This window comes from Oryctolagus cuniculus, chromosome 16, assembly GCF_964237555.1.
Source record: "Oryctolagus cuniculus chromosome 16, mOryCun1.1, whole genome shotgun sequence".
Taxonomy (NCBI): Eukaryota; Metazoa; Chordata; class Mammalia; order Lagomorpha; family Leporidae; genus Oryctolagus; species Oryctolagus cuniculus.
The window spans coordinates 47311343-47337620 of record NC_091447.1 but is presented as its reverse complement, the minus strand read 5'-3'; the positions used below and the strand labels follow the sequence as shown (position 1 = coordinate 47337620).

The following is a 26278-nucleotide window of genomic DNA, read 5'->3' as shown; positions in this document are numbered from 1 at the left end:
GTCTTTTGGGTCTCCCACATGAATGCCAGGGCCCAGGCACTTGGACCATCTTCCACTGCTTTCCCAGGCCTTAAGCAGAGAGGTGAATTGGAAGAGGAGCGGCTGGGACATGAACTGGTGCCCATTAGGGTGCTGGTGCCATAGGCAGAAGCTTAGCCTAATATGCCACAGCATGGGCCCCAATCTATGAAGTTTTTATTAAGTAATATGTTGCTGTTTTGTCAACTCAGCAAATACCAGAGATACATCTTTTGTTTCTTCCCAGTTCTTCTGTTGCTTAACTATCCTTTGTTCCTGCAACCTTGTACCCAGGATCTCCTCAAGTTTGGAACTATGGAGACAGGCAGGAAGTCACAAAGTATAAAACAGGGTCAGTGTTGTGGCACGGGGGTAAAGCCACCACCGCCTGCCATGCTGGCATCCCATATGGGCACTGGTTCGAGACCTTGCTGCTCTACTTCTGATCTAGCTGTCTGCTATGGCCTGGGAAAGCAGTAGAAGATGGCCCAAGTGCTTGGGCACCTGCACCCGTGTGGGTGACCCGGAAGAAGCTACTGGCTCCTGGCTTTGGATCAGTGCAGCTCGGACGGCTGAGGCCAACTGGGGAGTGAACCAGCGGATGGAAGACCTTGCTCTCTGCCTCTCCTTTTCTGTCTGTGTAACTCTGAGTTTCAAATAAATAATTTTTTTTAAAAAAGTATCAAACACTGTTTCTACTGAGAAAGCTGTTGAAAAGCATCATGTCTTAATGTGAAGGCCAAATGATCCTACTAGTGCTCCGAGTCCCCGCCTCCCCCTGTGCAGTCCACTCCTTGGGGTTCGGGGAGAACTGGGGTCTGTAGAGCCAGCACAGTTTCTCATAATCCCTGCATTCACATTGGTCTGCAGCAGAGAGGAAAGGTAGAGAGAGAAAGTTCTCAGTCTTCAGGTTCAGAAACGTGGACGCCGTCCCCCCTAACCAGGTAACTCTGTCCTCCTTCACAGGGAGGCTGGGAAGCCAGATGCGTTACACCAGGACTGGCCCCTCTGGATGGAAACAAGGAGGATTAGAGGAATGATGCTTGCAGATACATCTTTGTTTAGTTACCCACTCTTTTCATTGTACACATCACTTTTTGTGTGTGTTTTCTTCCCCGCGTCCTTTGGTTATCTGTACTTGAATGCTGGTAACCCAATTTTCTTGGTCTCCAACCCCACACTACCACGAATGTTCTCCTTGCTATTTTGGGCTGCCAGCTATCTCCAGTTCTCGTGGCCCGGGAATCTATTACGCAGAAGAACCTCATATTATCTCAAGTATTTTGAGAGATATCCCTTTAGTCCTGTACAGTCTCTAGTTCTCACTTCTGTTTTATTTCTTGCAATTTTTAATATTTATAGAGTCCCAGTTAGCTCTTATAGTTTGGTACTTCTTGGAACATGTGCATAGAATATTCATAGGTTCTTTCTTCTGAACCCTCTCTACTTATCGTGCAAGGACAATGCTTAACTTTGATTAAAATATTCCCCCCAGTGTCTAAATCATTTGATACTGAAATCTAAAATTAGAGTAAAAACTGGAGCGAGCCATGGAGGGATATGTCTGTCATGTGTATGCAACTTGGGTCCTTTTAATTTGGATGTTTGCACAGAGTTTATTTTCTTTCGGGATTTTTTTTTTTTTTTTTTTGTAGCTACACTTGAAGCCTAACATTGTGCACTGAATTGTCTTTTATAATAACATAATTTGCAATGTACAGCTGAAAAGCAGCCATGGAAACACTGTTTTTCCTTTTGCAGATGGTGGCTGGGGAATACAATGGTTCATCAGATAAAACTCTGAAAAGAGGTGCCGCAGACAAGGCCTTCGAGAATCAGTCTTCTGTGCCTGGAGGGTAGACATCCACAGCCATAGATGATACTTTATCCTTCTCTCTCTCTCTCTTTTTTTTTTCCCCCCGCATATCTTCAGGTGTAAAACCTTCAGTAGTTTTCCACAAGAAAATTCATGTGTGAAAGATTTTTCTAGAGATGACTTTTTAAAATCTCAAGGACTAGGAGAGAAAACCATATTTAACTTCTGTTTATAGTTAACTCATGAAATATAGACACTAACACAGGCTACGTCATAATGCCATACTGATGGGGTATATTTATTTTGCATATTTAAGCCAGTTTTAGGACTGATTATGAGGTAATTGGACTTAAACATTTTTAAAAATTGAGGGACAGAGAGAGAAAAAGAGAGAGAGAGATGGGGAGAGAAAGAGAGAGATGTTGGATTCCCATCTGCTGGTTCACTTTCCGAATGCCTGCAGTGACTGCGGGGTCAGGCTGGGCTGCAGCCACAAGGTGGGAACTCAATGCAGGCCTCACACATGGTTGGGAAGGATCCAATTACTTGAGTGATCATTGCCTCCCATTAGTGAAAAGCTGGAATCAGAGCCAGGAATTGCACTCAGGCACTCCAAGATGGGATTCGGGCACTTTAACCACTAGGTCAAATGCCTACTCCTATGATAAGACTTATTATTTTTTTTTACTTTGAATTTCTTTTTTTCTAAACTTTTATTTAGTAAATATAATTTCCAAAGTACAGCTTATGGATTACAATGCCCCCCCCATAACTTCCCTCCCACTCGCACCCCTCCCATCTCCCGCTCCCTCTCCCATTCCATTAACATCAAGATTCATTTTCAATTATCTTTACATACAGAAGATCAACTTAATATATACTAAGTAAAGATTTCATCAGTTTGCACCCACACAGAAACACAAAGTGCAAAATACTGTTTCAGTACTAGTTATAGCATTACTTCACATTGGACAACACATTAAGAACAGAGATCCCACATGAGGAGTAAGTACACAGTGACTCCTGTTGTTGACTTAACAATTTGACACTCTTGTTTATGGCGTCAGAAATCTCCCTAGGCTCTAGTCATGAGTTTCCAAGGCTATGGAAGCCTCTTGAGTTTGCTGACTTCAATCTTATTTAGACAAGGTTATAGTCAAAGTGGAAGTTCTCTCCTCCCTTCAGAGAAAGGTACCTCCTTCTTTGATGGCCTGTTCTTTCTACTGGGATCTCACTCGCAGAGATGTTTCATTTAGGTCTTCTTCTTCTTCTTTTTTTTTTTTTTTCCCAGAGTGTCTTAGCTTTTCATGCCTGAAATACTCTCATGGGCTCTTCAGCCAGATCTGAATGCCTTAAGGGCTGATTCTGAGGCCAGAGTGCTATTTAGGACATCCGCCATTCTATGAGTCTGCTGTGTATCCCACTTCCCATGTTGGATCGTTCTCTCCCTTTTTGATTCTATCAGTTAGTATTGGCAGACACTAGTCTTGTTTGTGTGATCCCTTTGACTCTTAGACCTATCAGTGTGATCATTTGTGAACTGAAATTGATCACTTGGACTAGTGAGATGGCATTGGTACATGCCACCTTGATGGGATTGTATTGGAATCCCCTGGCACATTTCTAACTCCACCATTTGGGGCAAGTCAGCTTGAGCATGTCCCAAATTGTACATCTCCTCCCTCTCTTATTCCCACTCTTATATTTAACAGGGATCACTTTTCAGTTAAATTTAAACACTAAGAATAAATGTGTGTTAATTACAGAGTTCAACCAATAGTATTAACTAGAACAAAAAAAAATACTAAAAGGGATAAAGTACTAAATTGTACATCAACAGTCAGGACAAATGATAAGACTTATTTTTAACGATTTATTTATTTACTCATTTGAAAGGCAGAGCAACAGAGGGAAGGAGAGATAGCTTGATTGATGAATCATCCCTCTGCTGGCTCACTCCCGAAATTGCTGCGACTTTGAACTCTGAGCCATGCTGAAGCCAGGAGGCAAGAACTGCATCCTGGTCTCCTGTGTGGGTTCAGAGACTGAAGTACTGGGACCATCTGCTGCCGCCTTCACAGGCGTCTTAGCAGGGAGCTGAACGGGAAGCAGAACAGCTGGGATGCCAGCTGGCACTCTGTACAGGATGCTGGCATCAAGCGGCCCCTTAACCATACCAACACAGCGCTGGCCCCTGTAATGAGACGTCTCAACAAGCCTTTCAAAACTCGTCCCGTAGAGTTCTTACCCTGGGAGGACATTTCATTTATTACAATAGCTCTATTGCTTAAAGCAATGTTAGATCTTCTGAGAGATTCGCTATCAAAAACTATATCACGTTTCTGAACCTTATCATTAGTAGAATATCATTCAATCAGGTGTATTTGAGTTTTGTATATATATATTTGTTTATGAGGATGTAGTAAGCTCATGAGAGCAAAGCAGATGAGAGACAACATTAAAGCTTTGGAAACTATAGCAAAAATGGACCAGTGGTAACTGAATTAACAGAGTGGAAACAGCTGAGTGTGGCATGTTTCAAGAAGTAGAACCTGGAAAATGTTCTAGGATCAAAGGACCAGGTACCCAAGAAAACTAGGGTGTGGAGTGGGAGCTGAAAACAGAGCAGGGTATAGCAATTAAAACAATTCGGCTCTAGAACTTTGTTTTGAAATGGGAAACCTGACAGTCATGGCTTGTTTTATTTTGTTTGTTTTTTAAATCTCTAAACAGATGGGAGAAAAGAGAGGTGCCAGTACTACTCTTTCAGCTTAACGGTTATGTGTGCTTTACAGAAAAACAGAGATGTCTGTTTAAATATTACTGATAGGATAACAGATTATTAAGGAAATCAAGTAGAATGAACAGACTTCGTTTGAGGTTGTGCTTCCTTTCATAAAATACAGTGACCCACTTTCATATCTGGCTTCACAAGGCTCCACTGTTGTGAGTAACGTTTGGAGAGACTGCCCTGTCACACAGATTAGTGCTCACCTCCTGCGCTCAGAAGCAGCGTTTTCTTCCATCTCCATGGACTTCCTTTCACCAGTGGTTGGAAGGGCTTCCAGTGGGAATGCGAAACACTGGGATTCTACTCATTGGAAACAAAGCAGGCTCCTGCTATAGAAATGAAAATGTCAGAAAGAAGATATTTAGCATAAAAATATAAAACATCAGGAGTGTGGATCTTTCTAGGGAGCATTTAGAAGCTCAGCCCTCCCAAGGCCCGGTGGGAAATGCTTGCTCTTTTCCCTGTTGGAAGCAGGAGCTCTTCTCTCAGGAGAAGATCCCCAGTCTCTGGTTGGAGATGCGGGCAGCTGAGGCAGTTGCTGTGCTGAAAACCGGAGGGCGACGTGGAGTCTGAGTGCAGGTCTGTGGCTCCCATCCCCAGGCTGGGTCTCTGAACACTGGCCCCAGCTGCACAGCTTCGCAAGGGAGAATCACTTCCCGAGCAAGGTGATCATCCCACGGTGAAGAGTCTGTGGACACAGACATTTGGGATTCTTCTGAGGAAATTTCTGCCTTCCTGTTCAGTCAGTCCACAATCCGGCTAGAACCGCTCAGAGCCTCCATTCTTCAGAGCTCCCAGGCAGTTCTTTTTTTTTTTTTTTTTTTTTTTTTTTTTTTGACAGGCAGAGTGGACAGTGAGAGAGAGAGACAGAGAGAAAGGTCTGCCTTTGCTGTTGGTTCACCCTCCAATGGCCGCCGCGGCCGGCACACCGCGCTGATCCGATGGCAGGAGCCAGGTGCTTCTCCTGGTCTCCCATGGGGTGCAGGGCCCAAGCACTTGGGCCATCCTCCACTGCACTCCTGGGCCACAGCAGAGAGCTGGCCTGGAAGAGGGGCAACCGGGACAGAATCCGGCTCCCTGACTGGGACTAGAACCCAGTGTGCCAGTGCCACAAGGTGGAGGATTAGCCTACTGAGCTGTGGCGCCGGCCGGACCAGGCAATTCTTAACAATAACAGAGAACCAAGGATTACTAGGTATTTGAGGAGGGCATCCAACAGAAAAAAAGAAAAACAGGTCAAAAGGATTTAGCTGAAACAGAGAAATTATAGGAATCAGAAGAACATCTTTACAAACTCAAACTCAGGGGACAGCACTGTGGTGTAACAGGTAAAGCTACCACCTGCAGTGCTGGCATCCTGTGTGGGCGCGGGTTCTAGTCCTAGCTGCTCCTCTTCCCATCCAGCTCTCTGCTATGGCCTGGGAAAGCAGTAGAAGATGGCCCAAGTCCTTGGGCCCCTGCAGTCACGTGGGAGACCAGGAAGAAGCTCCTGGCTCCTGGCTTCAGATCAGCACAGCTCCAGCCATTGGTGGTCATTTGGGGAGTGAACCAGTGAAGACTTCTCTCTTTCTCTCTCTCTCTCTCTCTCTGCCTTTCCTTCTCTCTCTGTGTAACTCTGACTTTCAAATAAATAAATAAATAAATCTTTTAAAAAAAAAAACCTCAAACTCATAGTAATACATTCAGAGAGAAAATTGTTACATCTCTGAAACAGAAAAATGTTATAAAAAAAATCCAGAGAAAAGCACCTTGAAAATGATAGAAACATTAAAAAAAAATAAAAACAGTGGAAGGATTGAATGAATCCAACTATGGTTGGATCGCTTCTTGGCCTTTTGGCTAAGATCAAGTGTAAAATGACATAGTTGGAAAAGGAAGTCTTCCAGAAAACAGGAAAAAAAAAAAATCAGACAATGGGAGGTAGGAAAAAAAAGAGGACAACTTAGAGGAGCAAAAAGAAGATAAAATATTTGACCACTGGGAGTTCTGGGGACAACAGAGAGAACAGGGAGGGGAAATGGTAAAAGAAATAATATAAGAAAGTTTTTTATGCTGAAGGACATGAATTTCCAGACTAAAAGGCCTCATTAATTGTCCAGGAGAGCAAATGACAGAAAACTCATATGGAGGCATGCTGTTTTTAAGTTTTAGAACAGTAGAGATAGAAGATAAGACCAAATAGGCAAGTTCTCAGAAGACACATGTACAGGCTCTAAAATAAATAAAGTAAATAAATTACCATCATAATTCTTTATTTGGAAGGTACTGGAGACTAAGCCCCACCAAAATAAAAGAGAGAGTCAAAAAAGGAGAAGATGTGGGATTGAGTAAACACGGTTTACAATGAGAGGAGCAGCAAAGGGAATTCCCAGATCATGAAGACAAATTCCAGGATTACAAAGAACAGTAAGCCTGGAGAATATTTAGCCTGGCTGTGCACAGGAGGCATGGGAGGCCCTAGAAAGGGTGTCCCTAACTTGCCTATTTTTGAGGACTTTAGCCTTTTTTTTTTTTTTTTTTTTTTTGACAGGCAGAGTGGACAGTGAGAGAGAGAGAGAGAAAGAGAGAGAAAGGTCTTCCTTTTCCGTTGGTTCACCCCCCAATGGCTGCTGCGGCTGGCACATCGCGCTGATCCGAAGCCAGGAGTCAGGTGCTTCTCCTGGTTTCCCATGCGGGTGCAGGGCCCAAGCACTTGGGCCATCCTCCACTGCACTCCCTGGCCACAGCAGAGAGCTGGACTGGAAGAGGAGCAACCGGGACAGAATCCGGCGCCCCGACGGGGACTAAAACCCGGTGTGCCGGCGCCGCAGGGGGAGGATTAGCCTATTGAGCCATGGCACTGGCCTTGGGGCTTTGGCTTTCTTTTTTTTTTTTTTTTTTTTTTTTTTTTTTTGACAGGCAGAGTGGACAGTGAGAGAGAGAGAGAGACAGAGAGAAAGGTCTTCCTTTGCCGTTGGTTCACCCTCCAATGGCCGCCGCGGCCAGCGCGCTGCGGCCGGCGCAACTCGCTGATCCGATGGCAGGAGCCAGGAGCCAGGTGCTTTTCCTGGTCTCCCATGGGGTGCAGGGCCCAAGCACCTGGGCCATCCTCCACTGCACTCCCTGGCCACAGCAGAGGGCTGGCCTGGAAGAGGGGCAACCGGGACAGAATCCGGCGCCCCGACCGGGACTAGAACCCGGTGTGCTGGCACCGCTAGGCGGAGGATTAGCCTAGTGAGCCGTGGCGCCGGCCTGGGGCTTTGGCTTTCTATAGAAGAGTTTGGGACTGATTTAGGGGCACATGTAGAAAACTAAACAAATAAAAAATAGAAGAAATTATAGGAGGAAAGATATGTGTTGGGGTTGGGTTTTGTCATCAAGAGAATGAGTTCTGGGGCCAGGCTGTCTGAATTTGAATTTGAATCCCATCTCTACCACTTGCTGTTACCTGGTACCCTGGAGTGAGCTTCGGACCTCTCTGCTTTAACCGCCTAATCTGTGTACAGATCCTAATACTGTCTGCTTCACAGGGTGGTTGTGTGCAGTAAATGAGCTAATGCATGTAAAGCTGTTAAATCAGGACTAGTACTATTAGTAACAATAGTAGTCATTGTAATAGTAGACTCCAATTTTTTAATCATCATTTTTGTAATGGCTATTAATTTTTAAATTTGAAAAAAAAGAAATATGGAACTTTAAGCATATTTGTTTTCTAAAAGACAATGCTTAAAGACATTGTTTAAAAACTAATGTCAGGGTTGAGCATTTGGTATGGTGGTTAAGATGCCACTTAGAAATGCCTGCCTCCCATGGCCACACAGCAGACTCATAGAATGACAAATGCCCCAAACAGCACTCTGGCCTCAGAATCAGCCTTTGGGTATTTGGATCTGGCTAAAAAGCCCATGAGAGCATTTCAGGCCTGGAAAGCCAAGACACTGTGGGAAAAAATGACCTACATGAAAGATCTCTGTGAGTGAGATCCTAGTGTAAACAAGGGGCCGTCAAAGAAGGAGGTATCTTTCTCTGAATGGAGGAGAAGACTTCCACTTTGCTTATGCCCTGTCTAAATACTGACAGTTTGTGGACTCAAAAGGCTTCCATAGCCTTGGCAGCTCATGACAAGAGCCTCATGTGATCACTAACATCATAAATAAGAGTGTCAATTGTTAAATCAACAACAGGAGTGTCGCTCCCTTGCCCGCAAAGGAACGACACTGCTCCCAGCTGATCGGTCTTCAGTAGACTTTTATTTAAACAGGATAGAAAGAGAAATCCTTGAGCAAGGGGAGCTCCGAAAGAAAGGGGAAGCTCCCGTTCTACATCACAAATGGCTTATATAGTATATCATTGCAGAAGCATGTAAGCAAGCTTGGTCCATGCTACAGTCCATGCGGCGGTGCTCCAATCAGGTGCCTGATCACGCACAGTCCATGTGCTCCTTGTCCAACCATAAAGGTGATCACGCGCCTTCATCCAATCAAGCTCCTGGTCACGTAGCAGGCGACTCGGGTGCTAACAACAAGCTTCCACCTGGTGTTTTCTCAGCCTTGGTCAGTGGGAAAAGAAGTACGGGAAGCCCCAAGGCCATAGTTGTTTTGACTCTAGCCTGGGGTTATGAAACGGTCCTGATATTGCAGCTCAACAGAAACCATAAACATCCACACAGCAGTAACTATTGCAAACGGTCAGCAAGCCAAGCCTTAGCATGTGGGCCCATGGCTGGCTCATGGGTCCCCACAACTGTGCAGTTGCTCCCCATGTAGGATCTCTGTCCTTAATGTGTTGTATTATGAGAATTAATGGTAAAACTTGTCTTGAAACAGTACTTTATACTTTGTGTATCTGTGTGGGTGCAAACTGTTGAAATCTTTACTTAGTATATATTAAGTTGATCTTCTGTATATAAAGATAATTGAAAATGAATCTTAATGAAGAATGGGATGGCAGAAGGAGTAGGAGGTGGGACTGGAACGGTGGTGGGAAGGCAGGTGTAGGGGGAAGAACAACTATATTCCTAAAGCTGTACCTATGAAATTTATATTCATTAAATAAAAGCTTTCTAAAAGAAAGAAATGCTTGCATGCACCTAAGAGTGCCTGAGTCTGAGGCTCAGTTTCACTTTCTGCTAATGCATACCTGGGATACAGCAGGTGATTGCTCAAGCAGTTGGGTTCCTGCCACCCATGTGGGAGGCCGGGGTTGAGTTTCTGGCTCCATTCTCTGGCCTGGCTCAGCCTTGGCCACTGCAGGTGTTTGGAAGGGGAATCAGGAGATAGGGATTCTCTCTGTGTCACTCTGGTTTTCTGTCTCTCTGCCTCTAAAATGAATGAATAAATAAAAATTATACAGAACATTTTAATGAACTATAACATCACCATTCAAAGGTGAAATTTATAAACACCTGAGACCATTTTCTTCCCCTTCTTTTTTCTGTGTATGGCTCTATTCATATAATTTTATGTACTCTCTATAATTTTGTGTTCTGCTGTTTTAATCATCTGAAACATTTTTCCTGTTAATTAGAACTCTTATTAAAGAAGAATTGTTCACTTTTTATTATTTCCCACTAAATGGATGGAAAATAATGTGCTCAACCAATTATCTCTTCTTGTATATTTAAGTTGTTTTTTAATAATATGGGACAAAGTCTTTGTGAAATACATTTTAAAATTTAGTTTTCTTCTTATAAACTTAATACATATTTATTATGGAAATTTTGGATAATGCATGAAAGTAAAACAAGTAAAATTCCTGTAGTGGTAATCTCATTATTCAGAGATAAATAGTAAGCATCCTAATGCCTACTCCTTGCTTTTTCCTTGACACACCTGTTAAACTGGAACGTTTTACGTAGACCTTACAAATCTGAACACCTTTCAGCTTCTTGTCTTTTTTCTGTCACATACATACAGACTGCTTTCTTTTTCCAAATGTGGAACTTTTCCTAAGTAGACATTACAAGTATGAACATCTTTTAATGTCTTCTGTGGTATGGCAGTGTTAGATGAGTGTTCCACTGTAAATTTGTGTACCTTATTTTTAAAATGGTTTTCTATTATTTCTGATGTCTCTCCATGATTATGTTGTATTGACAGTCTTTGTAGATCAACATATGTAAACACTCTCTTTGGGTTAAATTCTTAGAAACAGAATTGCCGGCTTCAAAGATATACATTCAGTAAGTATTGTCAAATTGGCTTCCACAAAGTTGTACAAAACTCTATGCTCTCAGTGTTCATGGATGCTTGTGGTTTTCTGAGAAGTAGATTTGTGAGCACCAGATTTTCAAATAACACTTTTTTAAGTGCTATAAAGCGTCTTCTGCATTTATGATTATTTTCCGTCATTAGATTCTTTGGTGCAAAGGACTTTATGTTAGATTTTTGAAGATTGCTTCCTTAATAGAAGGCTGTTATTGACCCTCATGAACAGTGGATAACAGTGCTTGGTAGGCTTTGTTCACACGATGATGAGACCATTCCATTCTTTGCACAGATGATTAGGGAAATACAGATGGCTTAACAGATAGATGTTAAACATTGCAAGAACCTAGACAAGATATCGCAGTGGCTCAATCCAGAGTAGTGGCAAAGAAAATGGTCATATTTTGAAGCCAGTGTTGACAGAATTTTTTGTTCAATTGTTTAATGGGATGTAAGAGAATTTGAGAGGTCAGTAGTCATCCATAGTTTTTGGCCAGAGTAAGTGCAAAGATGAAGTAGCCACTTATGGAGATGGGAAGATTGTAGGAAAATCATGTTTCTCAAGCAAGAGCAGAAGCTCAAATTTGGACATATTGTGTGTGAGATGTGTATTTGTTGAGTAAGAGGAGATGTTGAGTGTATAGTTGCATAAATGAGGCCAATGTTAAGAGGAGACTGCTCTGCTGAAGAAATAAACCTAAAGGTCATGAACATAGAATAGCTAGCTAAGAGCAAACATTAGATGGCAACACCAAGGTGGTGAGGGTGGAAGGAGGAAGAGCACGGACTGAGCCCTGGGAAATTCCTGTCTTAGAGGTTGGGAAGATGGGAAGAAGCTGGAAAAGGAGACTTATGCAGCAGCAGGAAGAGAAAGAGGAACAAATCCAGCAGGTGTGGTGCCTGGCAGGAAATCTAAGGAAGTATTTCAAGAGGAAGGGATAATCAGCTGTATCATATGAGGACTGAGAATTGACCTTTAGATTTAATAAAATAGAGATAGTAGTGAGTGACCTTGACAAGGGCAGGTTAGTGAGTGGTGAAAACCCAATTAAATAGGTTCAAGAAATAAGGGAGGAGAGAAGGGAAAAGTGAATGTAGGTCATTCTCTCAAGTGGTTTTGATTAATGGAGAGAAGGAATTGTGGTAATAGTTGGACAGAGGAATGATATTGAGAATTACTGTTTTTCTGAATAGTAGAGTTTACTTTTTTTAAAGATTTATTTATTTGCTTGAGAGGCAGAGTTACAGAGAGAGGGAGAGACAGAAAGGTCTTCCATCTTTTGGTTCATTCCCCAAATGACCTCAATGGCTGGAGCTGGGACCATCCAAAGCCAGAAGCCAGGAGCTTCTTCCGGGTCTCCCACGTGGATGCAGGGGCCAAGTTCTTGGGCCATCTTCTGCTGCTTTCTGAGGCCATCAGCAGGGATGCTGGATTAAAAGTTGAACAGCTGGGACTTGAACAGGCATCCATATGAGATGCTGGTGCTGCAGGCAGATGCTTAACCTACTACACCACAATGCCGACCCTGAATAATAGAGTTTATACAGTGATAGGAAACATCTAATAGAAAGGGAGAACTTGGTGTTGCAGGAAAGGGAAGAATTTCTGGAGTAAGCAAGCACGGAAGGAAGTGTTGCACGAGTAGGGGATGGGATATTGGCTTTAGGTAAGTGCATGGACAGCTAATCCTAGTGATAGGGAATGCTGAGGGTGAGTGCAGATGCTGGGTGGTGCAGAGCTGTGGTGGTGGAAGCCCTGCAGCAATCTTTACATTGTTTCTTTACTTCCCCTCCCTCCCCCACAGTGAACCAGGAAGCAAAAGTCCAGCGGCGGCCATTGGAGGGTGAACCAACGGCAAAGGAAGACCTTTCTCTCTGTCTCTCTCTCTCTCACTGTCCACTCTGCCTGTCCAAAAAAAAAAAAAAAAAAAAAAAAAAAAGAATGGGGAGTGCATGTTGAAGGTTTGAGGAGAGAGAAGTCAATGGATGTATTAAAACACACAGGGAGAGTGAATGCAGTAGGAAGATGGGATCTGATTGCCAGTCAGCCTTAAGGGACCACCTGGAGTCCGTGTTCATCCTTGTTAACTGAGTGTTCTTCAGCTTCACTGCACTGCACCCAGCAAGCCTGGAGCAGGTAGAGAGTTTGTTTCAACCAGGATAGGTGTAGCCGAGAGACTGTCATGTGTCTGGGGATGGGTGGGTAGGTTTGCAAGATAGTGAACTCCCTGAGCAAGGGAGGGAGTGAGCCATGGAAAAGGTGAGGAACAGTTAAGTGGTTGTTAAAACCATAGGGTTGTGGGTTTTATTGGGTCCGAGGGTGTGAATGGGGTATTGAAGGAGGACACTGGAATGGGAGGAGGTGGTAGAAAGCAACCACAGGGCTGTGGGTTTATTAGGGTCCGAGGGTGTGAACGGGGTATTGAAGGAGGACACTGGAATGGGAGGAGGTGGTAGAAAGCAACCACAGGGCTGTGGGTTTATTAGGGTCCGAGGGTGTGAATGGAGTATTGAAGGAGGACACTGGAATGGGAGGAGGTGGTAGAAAGCAAGAGGCTTGAGACTGAGAATTTGGTAGTGGTAGAGGTACAGGCCTGGCCATGGGGTTGGGTGGGTGAGATGGAAAGGTGGCCCCTGGAAAAGGTGAGGTCAGGGTCCTAGGAAACCAGAATGGGAAAAGTCACCTAAGCCATTATCAAAATCTCCACCAAGTGCAACAGGAGAGCGTGACCCTGAGGCAGTAAAGGCAGGGAATTAGGGACAACTGGGAGTCCATAATAATTACAAGGACAGTGGTAGGCAGCATAGGCTGATGCCATGAGATGCAAGGTGGGGTGACTTTTAGAATGAAGGAGAACAGCATGACATGTAAACAAGAAGGATCCCTCCTGCATCATCATCCTACCAGACAGGATGTGTCTCAGGAGAAACCGCGCCTGTAGGGGAAGGCTGACCTTGGAAGGGGAGGAAATAGAGCTTGGAGGGGCGGGGTTGTGCCCGTGGCCGTGCTTAGGTTCTAGAAGGCATCATGGAAGAGTCCCTGATGATGAAGAGTTGAGAGGGAGGAGGGGGCAGAGCCACAGAGGGATTGGAGAGCTAAGGGGGCGGGGGCTGAGCTTCTGGATAAAGGGTCTGATTAGATTAATATTGATCATTTGAAAGTGGGTCAACATGATGAGGCTGTGAATGTTGGTGGGAGGTAGGTGGTGGGTACTGCTTTGCCAAGAACAGGCAGAATTTGGAACTCCCACTTAACTTCTGCTCATGGGGTCACACAGGTGGCAGGGGGAGCAGGGTTGTTTGAGCCCTTGGTTCTTGATTTTTGATGATCTATTTTTTTTTTAAGATTTATTCCATTCATTTGAAAGAAAGAGTTAAACAGAGAGACAGAGACAAAGAGAGAGGTCTTCCATTTGCTGGCTCACTCCCAAGATGGCTGCAGTGGCCCGAACTGGGTCTATCCAAAGCCAGGAGCCAGGAGCTTCTTCCTGGTCTCCCACGGTACAGGAGCCCAAGGAATTGAGCCATCCTCCACTGGATTCCCAGGTGCACTAGCAGGGAGTTGGATCGGAAGTCAAGCATCTGGCATGCCGGCACCACAGACCGGGATACAATGATATATTCTTATCAAGGGAGAGGGAGAGGAAGAGAGAGAGAGAGGGAGGGAGAGAGAGAGAATTTCAGGAGCTTCATCCAAGTCTCCTGTGTGGATGCAGGCAAGCACTTGGTCCATCTTTTAATTCTTACCTACTGGGTCTAATTATTAGGTAATATTAGAAAAATTGAAATCTTTGTTGAATATAATTCATATGAGCTTCACCCTAAAATTAAACTCTTTTAAATACCAAAATTTCCGAATTCTGGGATACTCACAGGAAACGTAAGTACATTTAGAGTCAAGCCCTTGAATTAACTGTAGAGGAGGGGAACATGCCCTCCTCTGTTGATTATCTGCTGTAAGTTTCACCAGGGACTCCTTGTAATTGCTCTGCGCTGTATGTTCTCTGGTATCCTTGGCTTTCAAAGTGGAAATGAGTGACAGTAATCAGAATATGCCAGAATACCAGAATATGCTAATAAAATCTTCTAGGGTATCTATAGACTATCGATTTGGCTGTATCCTCATGTGCTGGAAATGTTTTGTTGTATGGCAGAATAAAGCTAGGAGACTCTGATTTGGTAGGTCTGTGGGTACTCAGGTTTTCTGTTTTAGTTTTTGTTTTGTATCTGGTGACTGTAGTGCCAAAGCAGTTTTGGAGTCCTTTGCTTTGTGAAGAATAAGGGTTCTGTAATGAAGAGCCAGCGTTAGGGATAGTGCCCGTCACAGCGTCCACTCAGCCATTAGGTGCCCTAGTCCTAGCGTGCACACTGAGAGCTCCCTGGTTATTGTCAGCAGGTTGTGACTTCCCCAGTGGAATGTACAAGGTTACTTCAGAATGTTTGAAGAAGAATAGAATTAAAGAGAAGTTTATTTTAGTATACCATTTTGCAATCCTTGTATTTTTTCTATAATGTATGTTGTCCCTGAACTTGTTGAAGATTCATCATAACTAAAATAGCATCACTATTAGGCACAAGGGTTTACAGAAAATCCTTTTTATTCGCATAAGCTGAAAAGGAATTTTTATGTTTAGAGATTGGAAAGTAATAAAATGAAACTTCCACCCAAAAACAGATCTTGAATAAACTTCTAATTCACTTTTATAGTTTTTATTTAATTTAATTTAAACAAACTGGGAATTTTAAGTACTGATTATTACATGCTGATGACATAGACAACAGCTCTGGCACAGAAAAAACCTGAAAAATGGGTGGTTGAATCTCATTGTTACGGGGGCCACCGTTGTGGCATAGTGGGTTAATCCTTAGCCTGTGATGCCAGCATCCCTCTGGGTGCCCTTTCAAATCCCTGCTGCTCCACTTCCCATCCAGCTCCCTGTTCATGCACCTGGAAAAACCGTGGAAGATGGCCCAAGTGCTTGCCTGCACCCACATGGGAGACCTGGCTGAAGCTCCTGGCTTTGGCCTGGCCTACCCCTGGCCATTGCCAGCATTTGGGGAGAGAACCAGCAGATAGAAGATCTCTGTCTCATCCTCTTTCTCTGTAACTCCGTCTTACAAATAAATAAAAATAAGTCTTTTTAAAAAATCTCAGTGCTATGAGGATCGAGGACCTTCATCTGTTTTGCTGTAGTGCGGATTCTTAACAAGATGTTAAGTTGGCTAAGAGGCTCTGGAAGGTTGATGTTTGGCTAGAGAGAGTGATACAAGGGGTCTTCCAAATGTTCTTAGAAAACATCTATGCAAGAGCTATGCATGTTTTTTTTTGGTTTGTTTTTTTTTTGTTTTTTTTTTTTTTTTTTTTGGCACCACAGTAAACTTAACTTTTATTTCCACTTTTCCATGAACTTTTTGGTGTACCTTTATAAAAGAGAGAAAAGACGTGAATGGGCATTGTATAGTTGGTTAAGTCGTGCTTGGGATGCCACATCCCATATTGGAATACCTGGGATCAAGTCCTGACTCTGCTTCTGATCCAACCACCTGCTAATGTACACCCTGAGAGGCAGCAGATGATGGCTCATTTCTCATTTACAGTTGGGTTCCTGTTACCCACTTGGGAGATCAGGATGGAGTAATCTTGGCTCCTGGCTTTGGCCTGGCCCAGTCCTGGGTGTTGTGCTCATTTCGGGAATGAACCAACAGTTTTAAGATCTCTTTCTCTCTCTCCTCTCTGCTTTTCAAATAAATATAAATTAATGAACTTGGAAAAAAAGAGAGATGGTGAAATGGTCAAGGGCAGGAGGAGATACACATAGATTGGAGATAATGGGAAGAGTATTTTCTTTTAAAAAACTTTCCATACTTATAATTTCTTATTCCTCTTAAGTGAAACAATGAATTTTAGAATGGTAAAGCTTCCATTTCCTCAGCTGTTTTCTTCTCACAAGCTTTCCATAATTAAAAATGCACTGAATTATTTGATTTTCCATTGTAACCTATGATCTATGGGATTTTTTTTTCCTATTTTCATTGGATAGATTGTAATCTTATTTGAAGTTTTTGTTTCTTTTATATTTATATTATTCCAAAGAAGTGACATTGGACATTTGGAGACTGTTCTAAGAAAAACACAGTGTTAATTTTGTGCATTGTAAGGATCACTGCATGTGAGCAAAAGAAGCCATGATCAGCCTATTGCCTTACAAGGTGTTATTTTTGCCTGATGCTGTGGGTTGGCTGAGCAGAGATTCTTCATGTGGTATCAGCCGAGGCACCGTTATGTTTGCAAGATTCAAGAGGACCTCAATCACAACGTCTTTGTTCCCTCCATTTTATACAGGGGCACATTCTGTCCACAGAGTTTAAATAACTTGACAAGGTCACAGGGATAGAAAACGGCAGAGCCTGGACCATAGGAGAGCTTGTTGCTATTTTTAGCTCTGGTACCTTTGTAGTTCACTAGCGCCTCTGGTTCCTGACATTGGCCCTCTAGAGGAAGGATAAGCATTACTGCAGCGGAAAATGTTTACATCATGTTCTTTTGGCTCATTCCAGGCTTATATGGTGTGCAAAGAGGGAAAAAAGATTAAAATACATTCCTGATTTTAAAAACATATCTTTTTAAAAACATATCTTTCTTTAGAAAATGAGTGGACTTTAGAATTTGGTTGACAATGCTTTTTACTTTTATCTTTCAAAGTTAATAAAGAAGCAGTTACAAATCCATACTGAATCTGCTATTAACAGCAGCACTTTCTACCTGGTCTGTTTTAGAGTCAAACAGAATATTCAAAAGAACCTGTAGTTTGCTACCCTTAAAATGATTTAAGTAAATAAGCAATCATGTTCAAAGGAAAAGAACCTGTGGTAATTGTGATTAAAAAATTTGCTTAGGTTCTGACGTGCTGAAGGTAAGGGTTTCATGGTTCAGGAGAGGGAACAGTGACATTTTCAAAGAGGGGTTTTCAGCCTAATAATTAAAATCACAATGCCTAGCCGACTTTCACAATACTGCAAACAAACAGGGCTGTATTTGGTTTAAATTACACGGAGCGCTTTCCGGCAGCGCTCGCCGCTCTGGAGGCTTGATTGGAAGGCTGCACAGCCCTGAGTGGAGGGCTCTTCTGCGCTGTAATTACATTCGTGCCGTGACTCATTCTCTCTTAATGTACAGATTGTATAATTCAAAAGAAAACACTCCCCCGAAGTCAGGAATCTGGACGACTCAAAAGTCGTTTTTGAAGAACCTTTGTTACTGTTCTCACTGCCACTGCTGCCCCTCTGGGGAGCGTTTCATGTGGGCACGTAGGGCTTCACTCCCGCCCTGCCGCTCTGAAAATGCCCTTTAGTCCTGTGGATCCCGCAGATGCCCTGTGTCAAGGTTGGCCAGTTCAGCTTCCAGAGACTGCAGCCGCAGTTATTTGGGGCTTTTTCTCTGGGACCAACTGTTGGTACTACTCAGTTTCTCTCAAGTCTGCTTGTCTTCCAGTTGCTGCTTCTCTTTTCTTCATCAGCTAAATATTCTGCATTCCCAATTCGGAGTCCCTGGAGGACGAACTGGCCGCTGTGCCTGTGTAGGGATGTTTCCCTCCAGGTCTGGGGAGGTGACTTCAGCCATGCATAGCAGGGCTGGGGGACAGGACAGTAATGCTAATGTCTGGCTGGTCCCTCTCCATCTGGTTTTGGTCTTGGATAGCAAGGCCTGGTGTAGGTGCTACAGCAGTTGCCAGTTGAGTCTGAGGCAGATCTTCACCATATAGCTTCACAGTTGTGCTTGTCTACTATGGTGCTCTGTTGGTGCAGTAGGGGACTTATTTGCTCTTTTTTTTTTTTTTTTAGAAAAAAGATTATTGGTTGAAGGGAAAACAGCTGTTGTCTCTATCACTCTTCCCTTCTCCAGTATTACACATGATGTTCAGGGGAGGCCACGGAGGAAAATATTGATTGTTCAAAGACAAATGCCCTTGACAAAGGTTTAAATAGGCACAGCCATGTAATGTAATCGGCAAAAGACAAGAAGATGAATGCTAAGAGTATTTTGTGATGGATTTGTTCACTCTTATTTTATTTTAAAAGATTTATTTGTTTATTTGAAAGAGTTACAGAGAGATCCTCCATCTGTTAGCTGACTCCCCAAATGACTACATCAGTCAGGAGCTTTATCTGGGTCTCCCATGTGGGTACAGAGTCCCATGAATTCTGGCCATCCTTTGCTGCTTTCCAAGGCACATCAGCAGGGAGCTGGATTGGAAGTGGAGCAGTCAGGACTTGAACCTGCACCCATAAGTGATGCTGGCGCTGCAGGCAGTGGCCCAACTTGCTGCAGTGCAGCACTGGCCCGTGTTCACTTTTTTTTTTTCTTTTTTTTAAGATTTATTTATCTACTTGAGAGGCAGAGTTAGAGAAAGAGAGTGAGAGCAGTCTTCCATCCACTGGCTCAGTCCCCAAATGGCCACAACAGCTGGAGCTGTGCCAATCCAAAGCCAGGATCCAGGAGCTTCCTCTGGGTCTCTCATGTGGGTGCAGGGGCCCAAGTACCTGGGCCATCTTCTACTGCTTTCCCAGGGAGCTGGATTTGAAGTGGAGCCAGGACTCGAACCAGTGCCCAAATGGGATGCCAGTTCTGCAGGTGGACGCTTGACCTACTAAGCCACTAAGCACTGGCCCCGTTTTTCACTCTTTTTAAGAAATAACAAAATGAAACTTTTTTTAACCTTGGGATATTTTTTTATCTGCATGCTATGCTTAGAATTGCAGCAGCCGTGTTGTGAGAGGTGCTGGTTACTAGAACAGGCCAGCTGCACGCTGCTGGCAGAGCAGAAAGTGGAGCACACTCTTGGTCTCAGTGTGCTGAGGGTCAGCCACCCGACCCACCCTGGCAGTGCCCTGATGGTGGGTGGGAAAGGACTGTGAAGCAATGGTGGCCTCCAGGAATGCTACCAAGCAAACTGTCCTAAAGGTAAAGGAACAGAAAGCTCCCACAGAGAAATCCAAACCCTCTGATCACATGGTTTGCTAAATTGGTTTAAAGCTCACAGAGAGAAGCAAGAAGAAAGAAATGATAGGTCAGGACATGGTACAAGCAGGGTAGAAGGACCACAAGCTAATCCTGGGGTACACGGTGTTCATAGGTCCTGCTTCTCTTTCTGCTGCATCCGCCTTTCTGCTGATGGTCATTACCAGGACCAGAACTGAGGTTTGGGTGAGGCCCACAGAGAGCAGGTGCCCTGGGCTGATGACACCCAATTGCAGTATCTGAGGGATGCTGGGAGAGGTATGTCGAGTCAGTTGCTAAAGCTTGCAAGTTACCCTGAGGAACAGTCATGAGTTCGGCTTGTGATTCATGGACAGAAGACACAGGAGGCGGGAATGAGTGTCAGCAGTGTGGTTCTTAGCTGGGCGGGTTTAGCCCCTGCTGTACATTAGCAGTGTCTGGAGACACTTCCATTCTCATGGCTGGTGTGTGTCGGAGATGCTCCTGGTGTTCAGTGGGTAGAGCCAGGGATGCTGCTATCCATGGTGCAGTGGACAGCCTCCCAAGGCAAAGAATTAATTGGCAGGCGCTGGTGTCCTGGCCTGGCAAGTAAAACCGCTTCATGTGGCGCCAGCGTCCTGTATGGGCACCGGTTCAAGTCCTGACTGCTTTACTTCTGATCCAGCTCCCTGATAATGCACCTGGGAAAGCAGCAGAGGATGGCACAGTGCTTGGGCCTCTGCACCCACATGGGAGACCTGGAGGAAGCTCCTGGCTCCTGGCTTCAGATCCGCCCAGCTCCGGCCATTGCAGCCATTTGGGGAGTGAACCAGCAGATAGAAAATCCCTCTCTCCCTCTCTCTGTAATTCTGCCTTTCAAATAAATAAATCTTAAAAAAAAAAAAAAGAATTAATTGGCTGAAAATTTCAATGGTGTGTCAAAGTTGAGAAACCCTGAGTAGCACTGATGGGGGTAGAATTGAGAAATTGGGAATATTGTTTATGTATTTTAAGTGTATCTTGGGGTTTTTTTTGTGTCTCATATACTTAGGACATCATGAACCTTTATTACCCAGATGTCCTGTGAGTATGAAGTATGGATCTTCTAACCCTTTCTGTCAACGTGAAACACATACACAATCTTCTTATACTTTACACATCCTGTGAATGAATTCTGCCCACGTCTGACAAAACTTTGCTTACTAGCTGCTTATCTGTTCTTAAAAGCTCTTAAAAGGGTTTGCATATCTTTTATAAGCCTCACTTTTCTTCACTAAAAAAAAAAGCAAACCTAAATATTCTGAAAAGCAAATTCATATTACACTTGCCCTGGAATTTTTCATGGGAGATGAGATGATCAATGTGCCAATTATTTAAGCTACTTCGGATTGTATTTCTTTGACTCCAAGCTGAGAGCATCCTGGCTGGTTCTCACATGAAGCCAGTAGAACGATATATTCCAGAGACAAATGAAGCATGGACTATAATTATAGGTGTCCTAAGTGGTAATATAAGCCTCAGATACAACAGGAATATGGTGCCTGTTTTACAGCAGTGCTTGTTTGCTCATGTTGACATTTCAAGCAGCTGTAGGCATAGTGTTTATCACAATGGGGCTGTGTGTGCTTAAAATTTCACACTTTTTGTGTTTGGAACAATTTTTGTTTGGTGACCTCTGTAGCATTTTATTTCTTTATTTTTATTTTATTTATTTGGAAGGCAGAGCTACAGAGAGGGGGAGACAGAGAAAGAAATCTTCCATCTGTTGGGTCAATCCCTGAATGGCCCAAACGGCTAGGGCTGGGCTAGGCTGAAGCCAAGAGCCAGGTGCTTCTTCCAGGCCTCCCGCGTAGGTGCAGAGACCAAGGACTCGAGCCATCCTCCACTGCTTTCTCAGGTGCATTAGCAGAGAGCTGAGTTGGAAGTGGAATAGCTGGGTCAGGAACCTGTGCCCATATGGGATGCTGGCACTGCAGGCGGCACCTTTACCTGCTACACCATGCACTGGCCCCCTGCAGTATTTTTTTTTTTTTTGACAGGCAGAGTGGACAGTGAGAAAGAGAGAGAAAGGTCTTCCTTTGCCATTGGTTCACCCTCCAATGGCCGCCGCGGCCTGTGCGCTGCAGCCGGCGCACCGCGCTGATCCGATGGCAGGAGCCAGTTGCTTCTCCTGGTCTCCCATGCAGGTGCAGGGCCCAAGCACTTGGGCCATCCTCCACTGCGCTCCCTGGCCACAGCAGAGAGCTGGCCTGGAAGAGGGGCAACCGGGACAGAACCGGTGCCCCAACCTGGACTAGAACCCGGTGTGCCAGCGCCACAAGGCGGAGGATTAGCCTAGTGAGCCGCGGCGCCAGCCTGGCCCCCTGCAGTATTTTAAAATCAGATTTTGTTGTTGTTGCTTTTGGCTCTATTGAGAGAGTAACATTAGAAACTTTTACTTTTATGTATTATTTGTATTTATTAATGATAATTTATATTTTAGTGCTTTAAAAATAAATTGCTTTTGAGGTTTTCTCTTGAGGTAACTCCATTTACAGGAAAGTTTTTTTCACATATATAAAATTAATGAGAAACATTTCAGATTATGTAAATGTAAAAAATAAAACAAGCAGGAAAGGCTTCAAGAGAATTCATTTAAAATGCTTATGGTCTACTCCTTTTCATTTCTCTTAATTTTCTTTGCCTTATTTTCCTTTTTTATGCTAGAAATGAGTATTTTATCAGATAAAAATATCACATATAATATAAAGAAATGGTAAGGTATGGTAGCCAAAACAATTGATAGAAACTTAAAGTAAAAAAACAAATAAGAATAAGAAAAAAATAAGACGTTTATGTTAGTCAGCTTTTTGTTACTTTAACTAAAATACTGGAGAGGAACTTCTTGGGAAAGCACACGTTCATGTCAGCCTGCAGTTTGGAGGTTTGTGGTTCAGGACTGAGTGCCCCATTGGTCTGGCGACTGGTGGAGGACAGCCTGTGGCTGAGCAGGTGTGCTGGAATGGCCATATTGGGGGCCAGGAAACGGAGAGAAGCTGGCCCAACTCAGCTTCTAAATCACCTTTCAGGAGAACCACCTCCTGAGGGCCTGAAGCACCTATAGTTTCGCACCAGGCCCACCTCTGACACCAGAGTTAGAGCCAGCCTCCACCCTTAGTTCATAAACCACTGATGTGCAGCATCTGCATGGAGGGGAGCCAGTCCTGTTCAGTCCATAACAGTGTCTTAAAAATAACGATGTGCTTTTGATAATTTCCTGTGCTGAAACACAGAGAAACAGACACAGATCTTCCATCTGCTGGTTCACTTCCTAAATGCCTGCAGGAGCTGGAGCAAGGCCAAGCCAAAGCCGGGCGCCCAGAACTCAGCCTGGTTCTTTCATGTGGGTGGCAGAGACCCAAGTTCTTGAGCCATCACCTGCTGCCTTCCAGGGTGTGCATTAGCAGAAAGCTGAACCTGAGCACACCAGGATGGGCTGCAGGCATCCCTGGCGGTGGCTTAACTGCTGAGCCTGGGCTGAAGAATTGTTAAACAAGATGTATCAACTTCATCCTAATTTTTAACTGTTGCACATGTTCAGGGCCCTCTTTCCTCATGGTTTCCTTTTTGTTTTTACAGTGATTTGCTGTCTTCTGAGTACATAGAGAGATACATTGACCATGGAGGCAAGACTGTGGAAGTTGAAGTAAGTGAACTTCTCCGCTCTTTGGGAGGAAAGTTTTTGAAGATATTTTAAATACTGCTGGATATGATTTTAATTTTCAGTGATGCTTCCAAGTAGTTTTAAGGGTTTTAAAATATTTTACAATCTGTTGAGAAAGTTTATCACCCTGTTGTGAAATAAATAAAACTTTATCAGAAAAAGAATTCTTTATGTATTATAGGTATTGAACTTACTCTATGGTATTAATAGAGCTGCAACTAGTTCTTTGTTAGAATCTGTCACAGAAAATTGCTGAAATTGCCTTTAAGGTTGATACTGGGAACATAGAGGTGAGATTGTGCATCCAGGAGAGGTGCATGACTTTGCATTAAGCTGTAAAAGACTTTCCCCTGGCAAAATGTGATCATTAGATGTTTTGATTTATTTATTTGATTTGAAATGGAGAGATGGCCGGCACCACGGCTCACTAGGCTAATCCTCCGCCTTGCAGCGCTGGCACACCCGCTTCTAGTCCCGGTCGGGGCTCCAGATTCTGTCCTGGTTGCTCCTCTTCCAGTCCAGCTCTCTGCTGCGGCCAGGGAGTGCAGTGGAGGATGGCCCAAGTGCTTGGACCCTGCACCGCATGGGAGACCAGGAGAAGCACCTGGCTCCCGCCATCAGATCAGCGCGGTGCGCCAGCCGCAGCACGCTGGCCGCGGCAGCCATCGGAGGGTGAACCAACGGCAAGAGGAAGACCTTTCTCTCTGTCTCTCTCTCTCACTGTCCACTCTGCCTGTCAAAAAAAAAAAAAAAAAAAAAAAAAAAAAAAAAAAGAAAAGGAGAGAGGGGACACATGAAATACCTCCAACCTCTGGCATCAGGAGTGGTGCTGGGGCTTGAACCAGACACTCTAATATGGGATGTGGGTGTCCTAAGCAGCATCTTAACCGCTGAGGGAATTTAAAATCCCTGGAGACAGAAGTCTCAGGATATTGGTTATGACAGACAGGTAAGTTCTGGAAAGATTAACACATAACGAAAGCCTCCTTCAGCTGTAGGCAAAAGGGTGTGTTTTCCCCAGTCTACTGATGATGTAATTTGAGGTCATGAGAGACCAACAGCCATGTATACCTGTGGGGTTTCTTTCTGCTCCGCGCAGTGAGCTTTGGCCAAGTGTTTCTTTTCTTCTGAATAGCGTTCAGACTGTCTCTTCTACTTATCTGAACTGCAATGGCATTTGTTTCTGTTAATTTTCTTTTCCTAGTTACAAATTGATATACTCTCATTTAGCACAGAACCGTAAAACAAAAGGGGATAAATAATCACTGTTAAGCTCATCGCTGAGAAATACTGTGCTTTCTTTCTTTTTTTTTTTTTTTTTGGTATTCCCTTTTAGTATTTTTGTCTTATGCATGTATTTATATACATTTACCTAGTAAATATCTTTTATCTGCAACGTTATATGTTATTGGTTTTCAGTAAGTAGTATATCATATTGTAAACATTTTCCCGAGCTATTTTTCCATAAAGCCCAAGTTGCCCAGTTTTCTGTTTACATGTATTATTGTAACAAAGCTTTTCATTCAGTTTTAACTCTGTTGTCAGTAATGAAAATTACGTTGATTGTTCATCATCAATTCAAATGACAACCTGAAGAGAATGGGGGTTTTCAGTTACAAATATAAGTGAAAAAAAAAGGGAAACTTTTTGTTATGGAACATCTGAAACACACATGGACATGGACGTATAAAGAATGCTTTAGGGCTGGCGCTGTGGTGCAGTGGGTTAATGCCCTGACCTGAAGTGCTGGAATCCCATATGGGCGCTGGTTCGAGACCCGGCTGCTCCACTTCCGATCCAGCTGTCTGCTATGGCCTGGGAAAGCAGTAGAAGAAGGTCTAAGTCCTTGAGCACCTGCACCCGTGCAGTGCAGGAGGCCTGAAGAAGCTCCTGGCTCCTTGGCTTTGGGTAGGTGCGGCTCGGGCCATTGAGGCCAACTGGCGAGCAAACCATCAGATGGAAGACCTCTCTCTCTCTCTCTCTCCCTCTCTCTCTCTGCCTCTCCTTTCTCTGTGTAACTCTGACTTTCAAATAAATAAATAAATCTTTAAAAAAAAAAAAGAATGCTGTAATGAACTCCCTCATTTCCATCATCCAGCATCAATAGTTATCAACAGTTTGGCAGTATTTTCTCTCTCAGTTTACTTTTTTGTTTTCTGTGGAGCGTTTAAATAAATTCTAGACACTATGATAGTTAACTAGTAAATGCGTATCAATATATCTATACATTTATAACTTATAAAGAATTAATATATCTGAAGTTTTACGAGTACTTAGATACATAATTGTACCAGTCGTTTCAGAGAGTTATTCTAAACTTAAGACTAATAATTGAGTGTTGGCTTACATCACTGCCTTCTCGCCAAAGGTATGATGTAGGGGAACAGAGTCATTTTGCTTATAGTTGGGGAAAAAAAATACGTACCTAGATTTAAAGACTGCAGCTTCTTTTATTCTCATCCTTGTGTATTTGGCTAACTTCTCTGTTTTGTATGATAACGGTTTCTGAATGCCCAGTATCTCTGATGTCTTTGTCGAAGAAGAGAGTGCACTCTTTCCATCCAGGCCTGTGGGTGGAGCAATGAAAGGCAGTTCTGGGCACTGAAGGTGGGTCCACGAGTCTTTAAGGTGATGCTCCTTTTTGAGGACATCTGAACTCAGCAGAGCACAGGTCATCTGTGATCACAGGGCCCATGGTGTGTGTAATACACAAAGCACGACTTGGACACACAGTCTGTGCTGGTTTTCTAGCCTGACTTTGCATTTTCTTAGGAAATTGAGAAGCCTT

General features: G+C 43.7%; 1 protein-coding gene across 22 annotated transcripts in view; it reads left to right on the top strand.

Moving 5' to 3' along the window:
- Nucleotides 1-26278, top strand: part of ADAM22 (ADAM metallopeptidase domain 22) — a 245839-nt gene that overhangs the window by 98376 nt on the left and 121185 nt on the right. For all 22 annotated transcript variants that reach the window (XM_070059837.1, XM_070059834.1, XM_070059833.1 and 19 more), the window contains one exon: nucleotides 23406-23472. In XM_070059837.1, the coding sequence (XP_069915938.1) occupies nucleotides 23406-23472 (67 nt within the window). The remainder of the gene's footprint in view (nucleotides 1-23405; nucleotides 23473-26278) is intronic.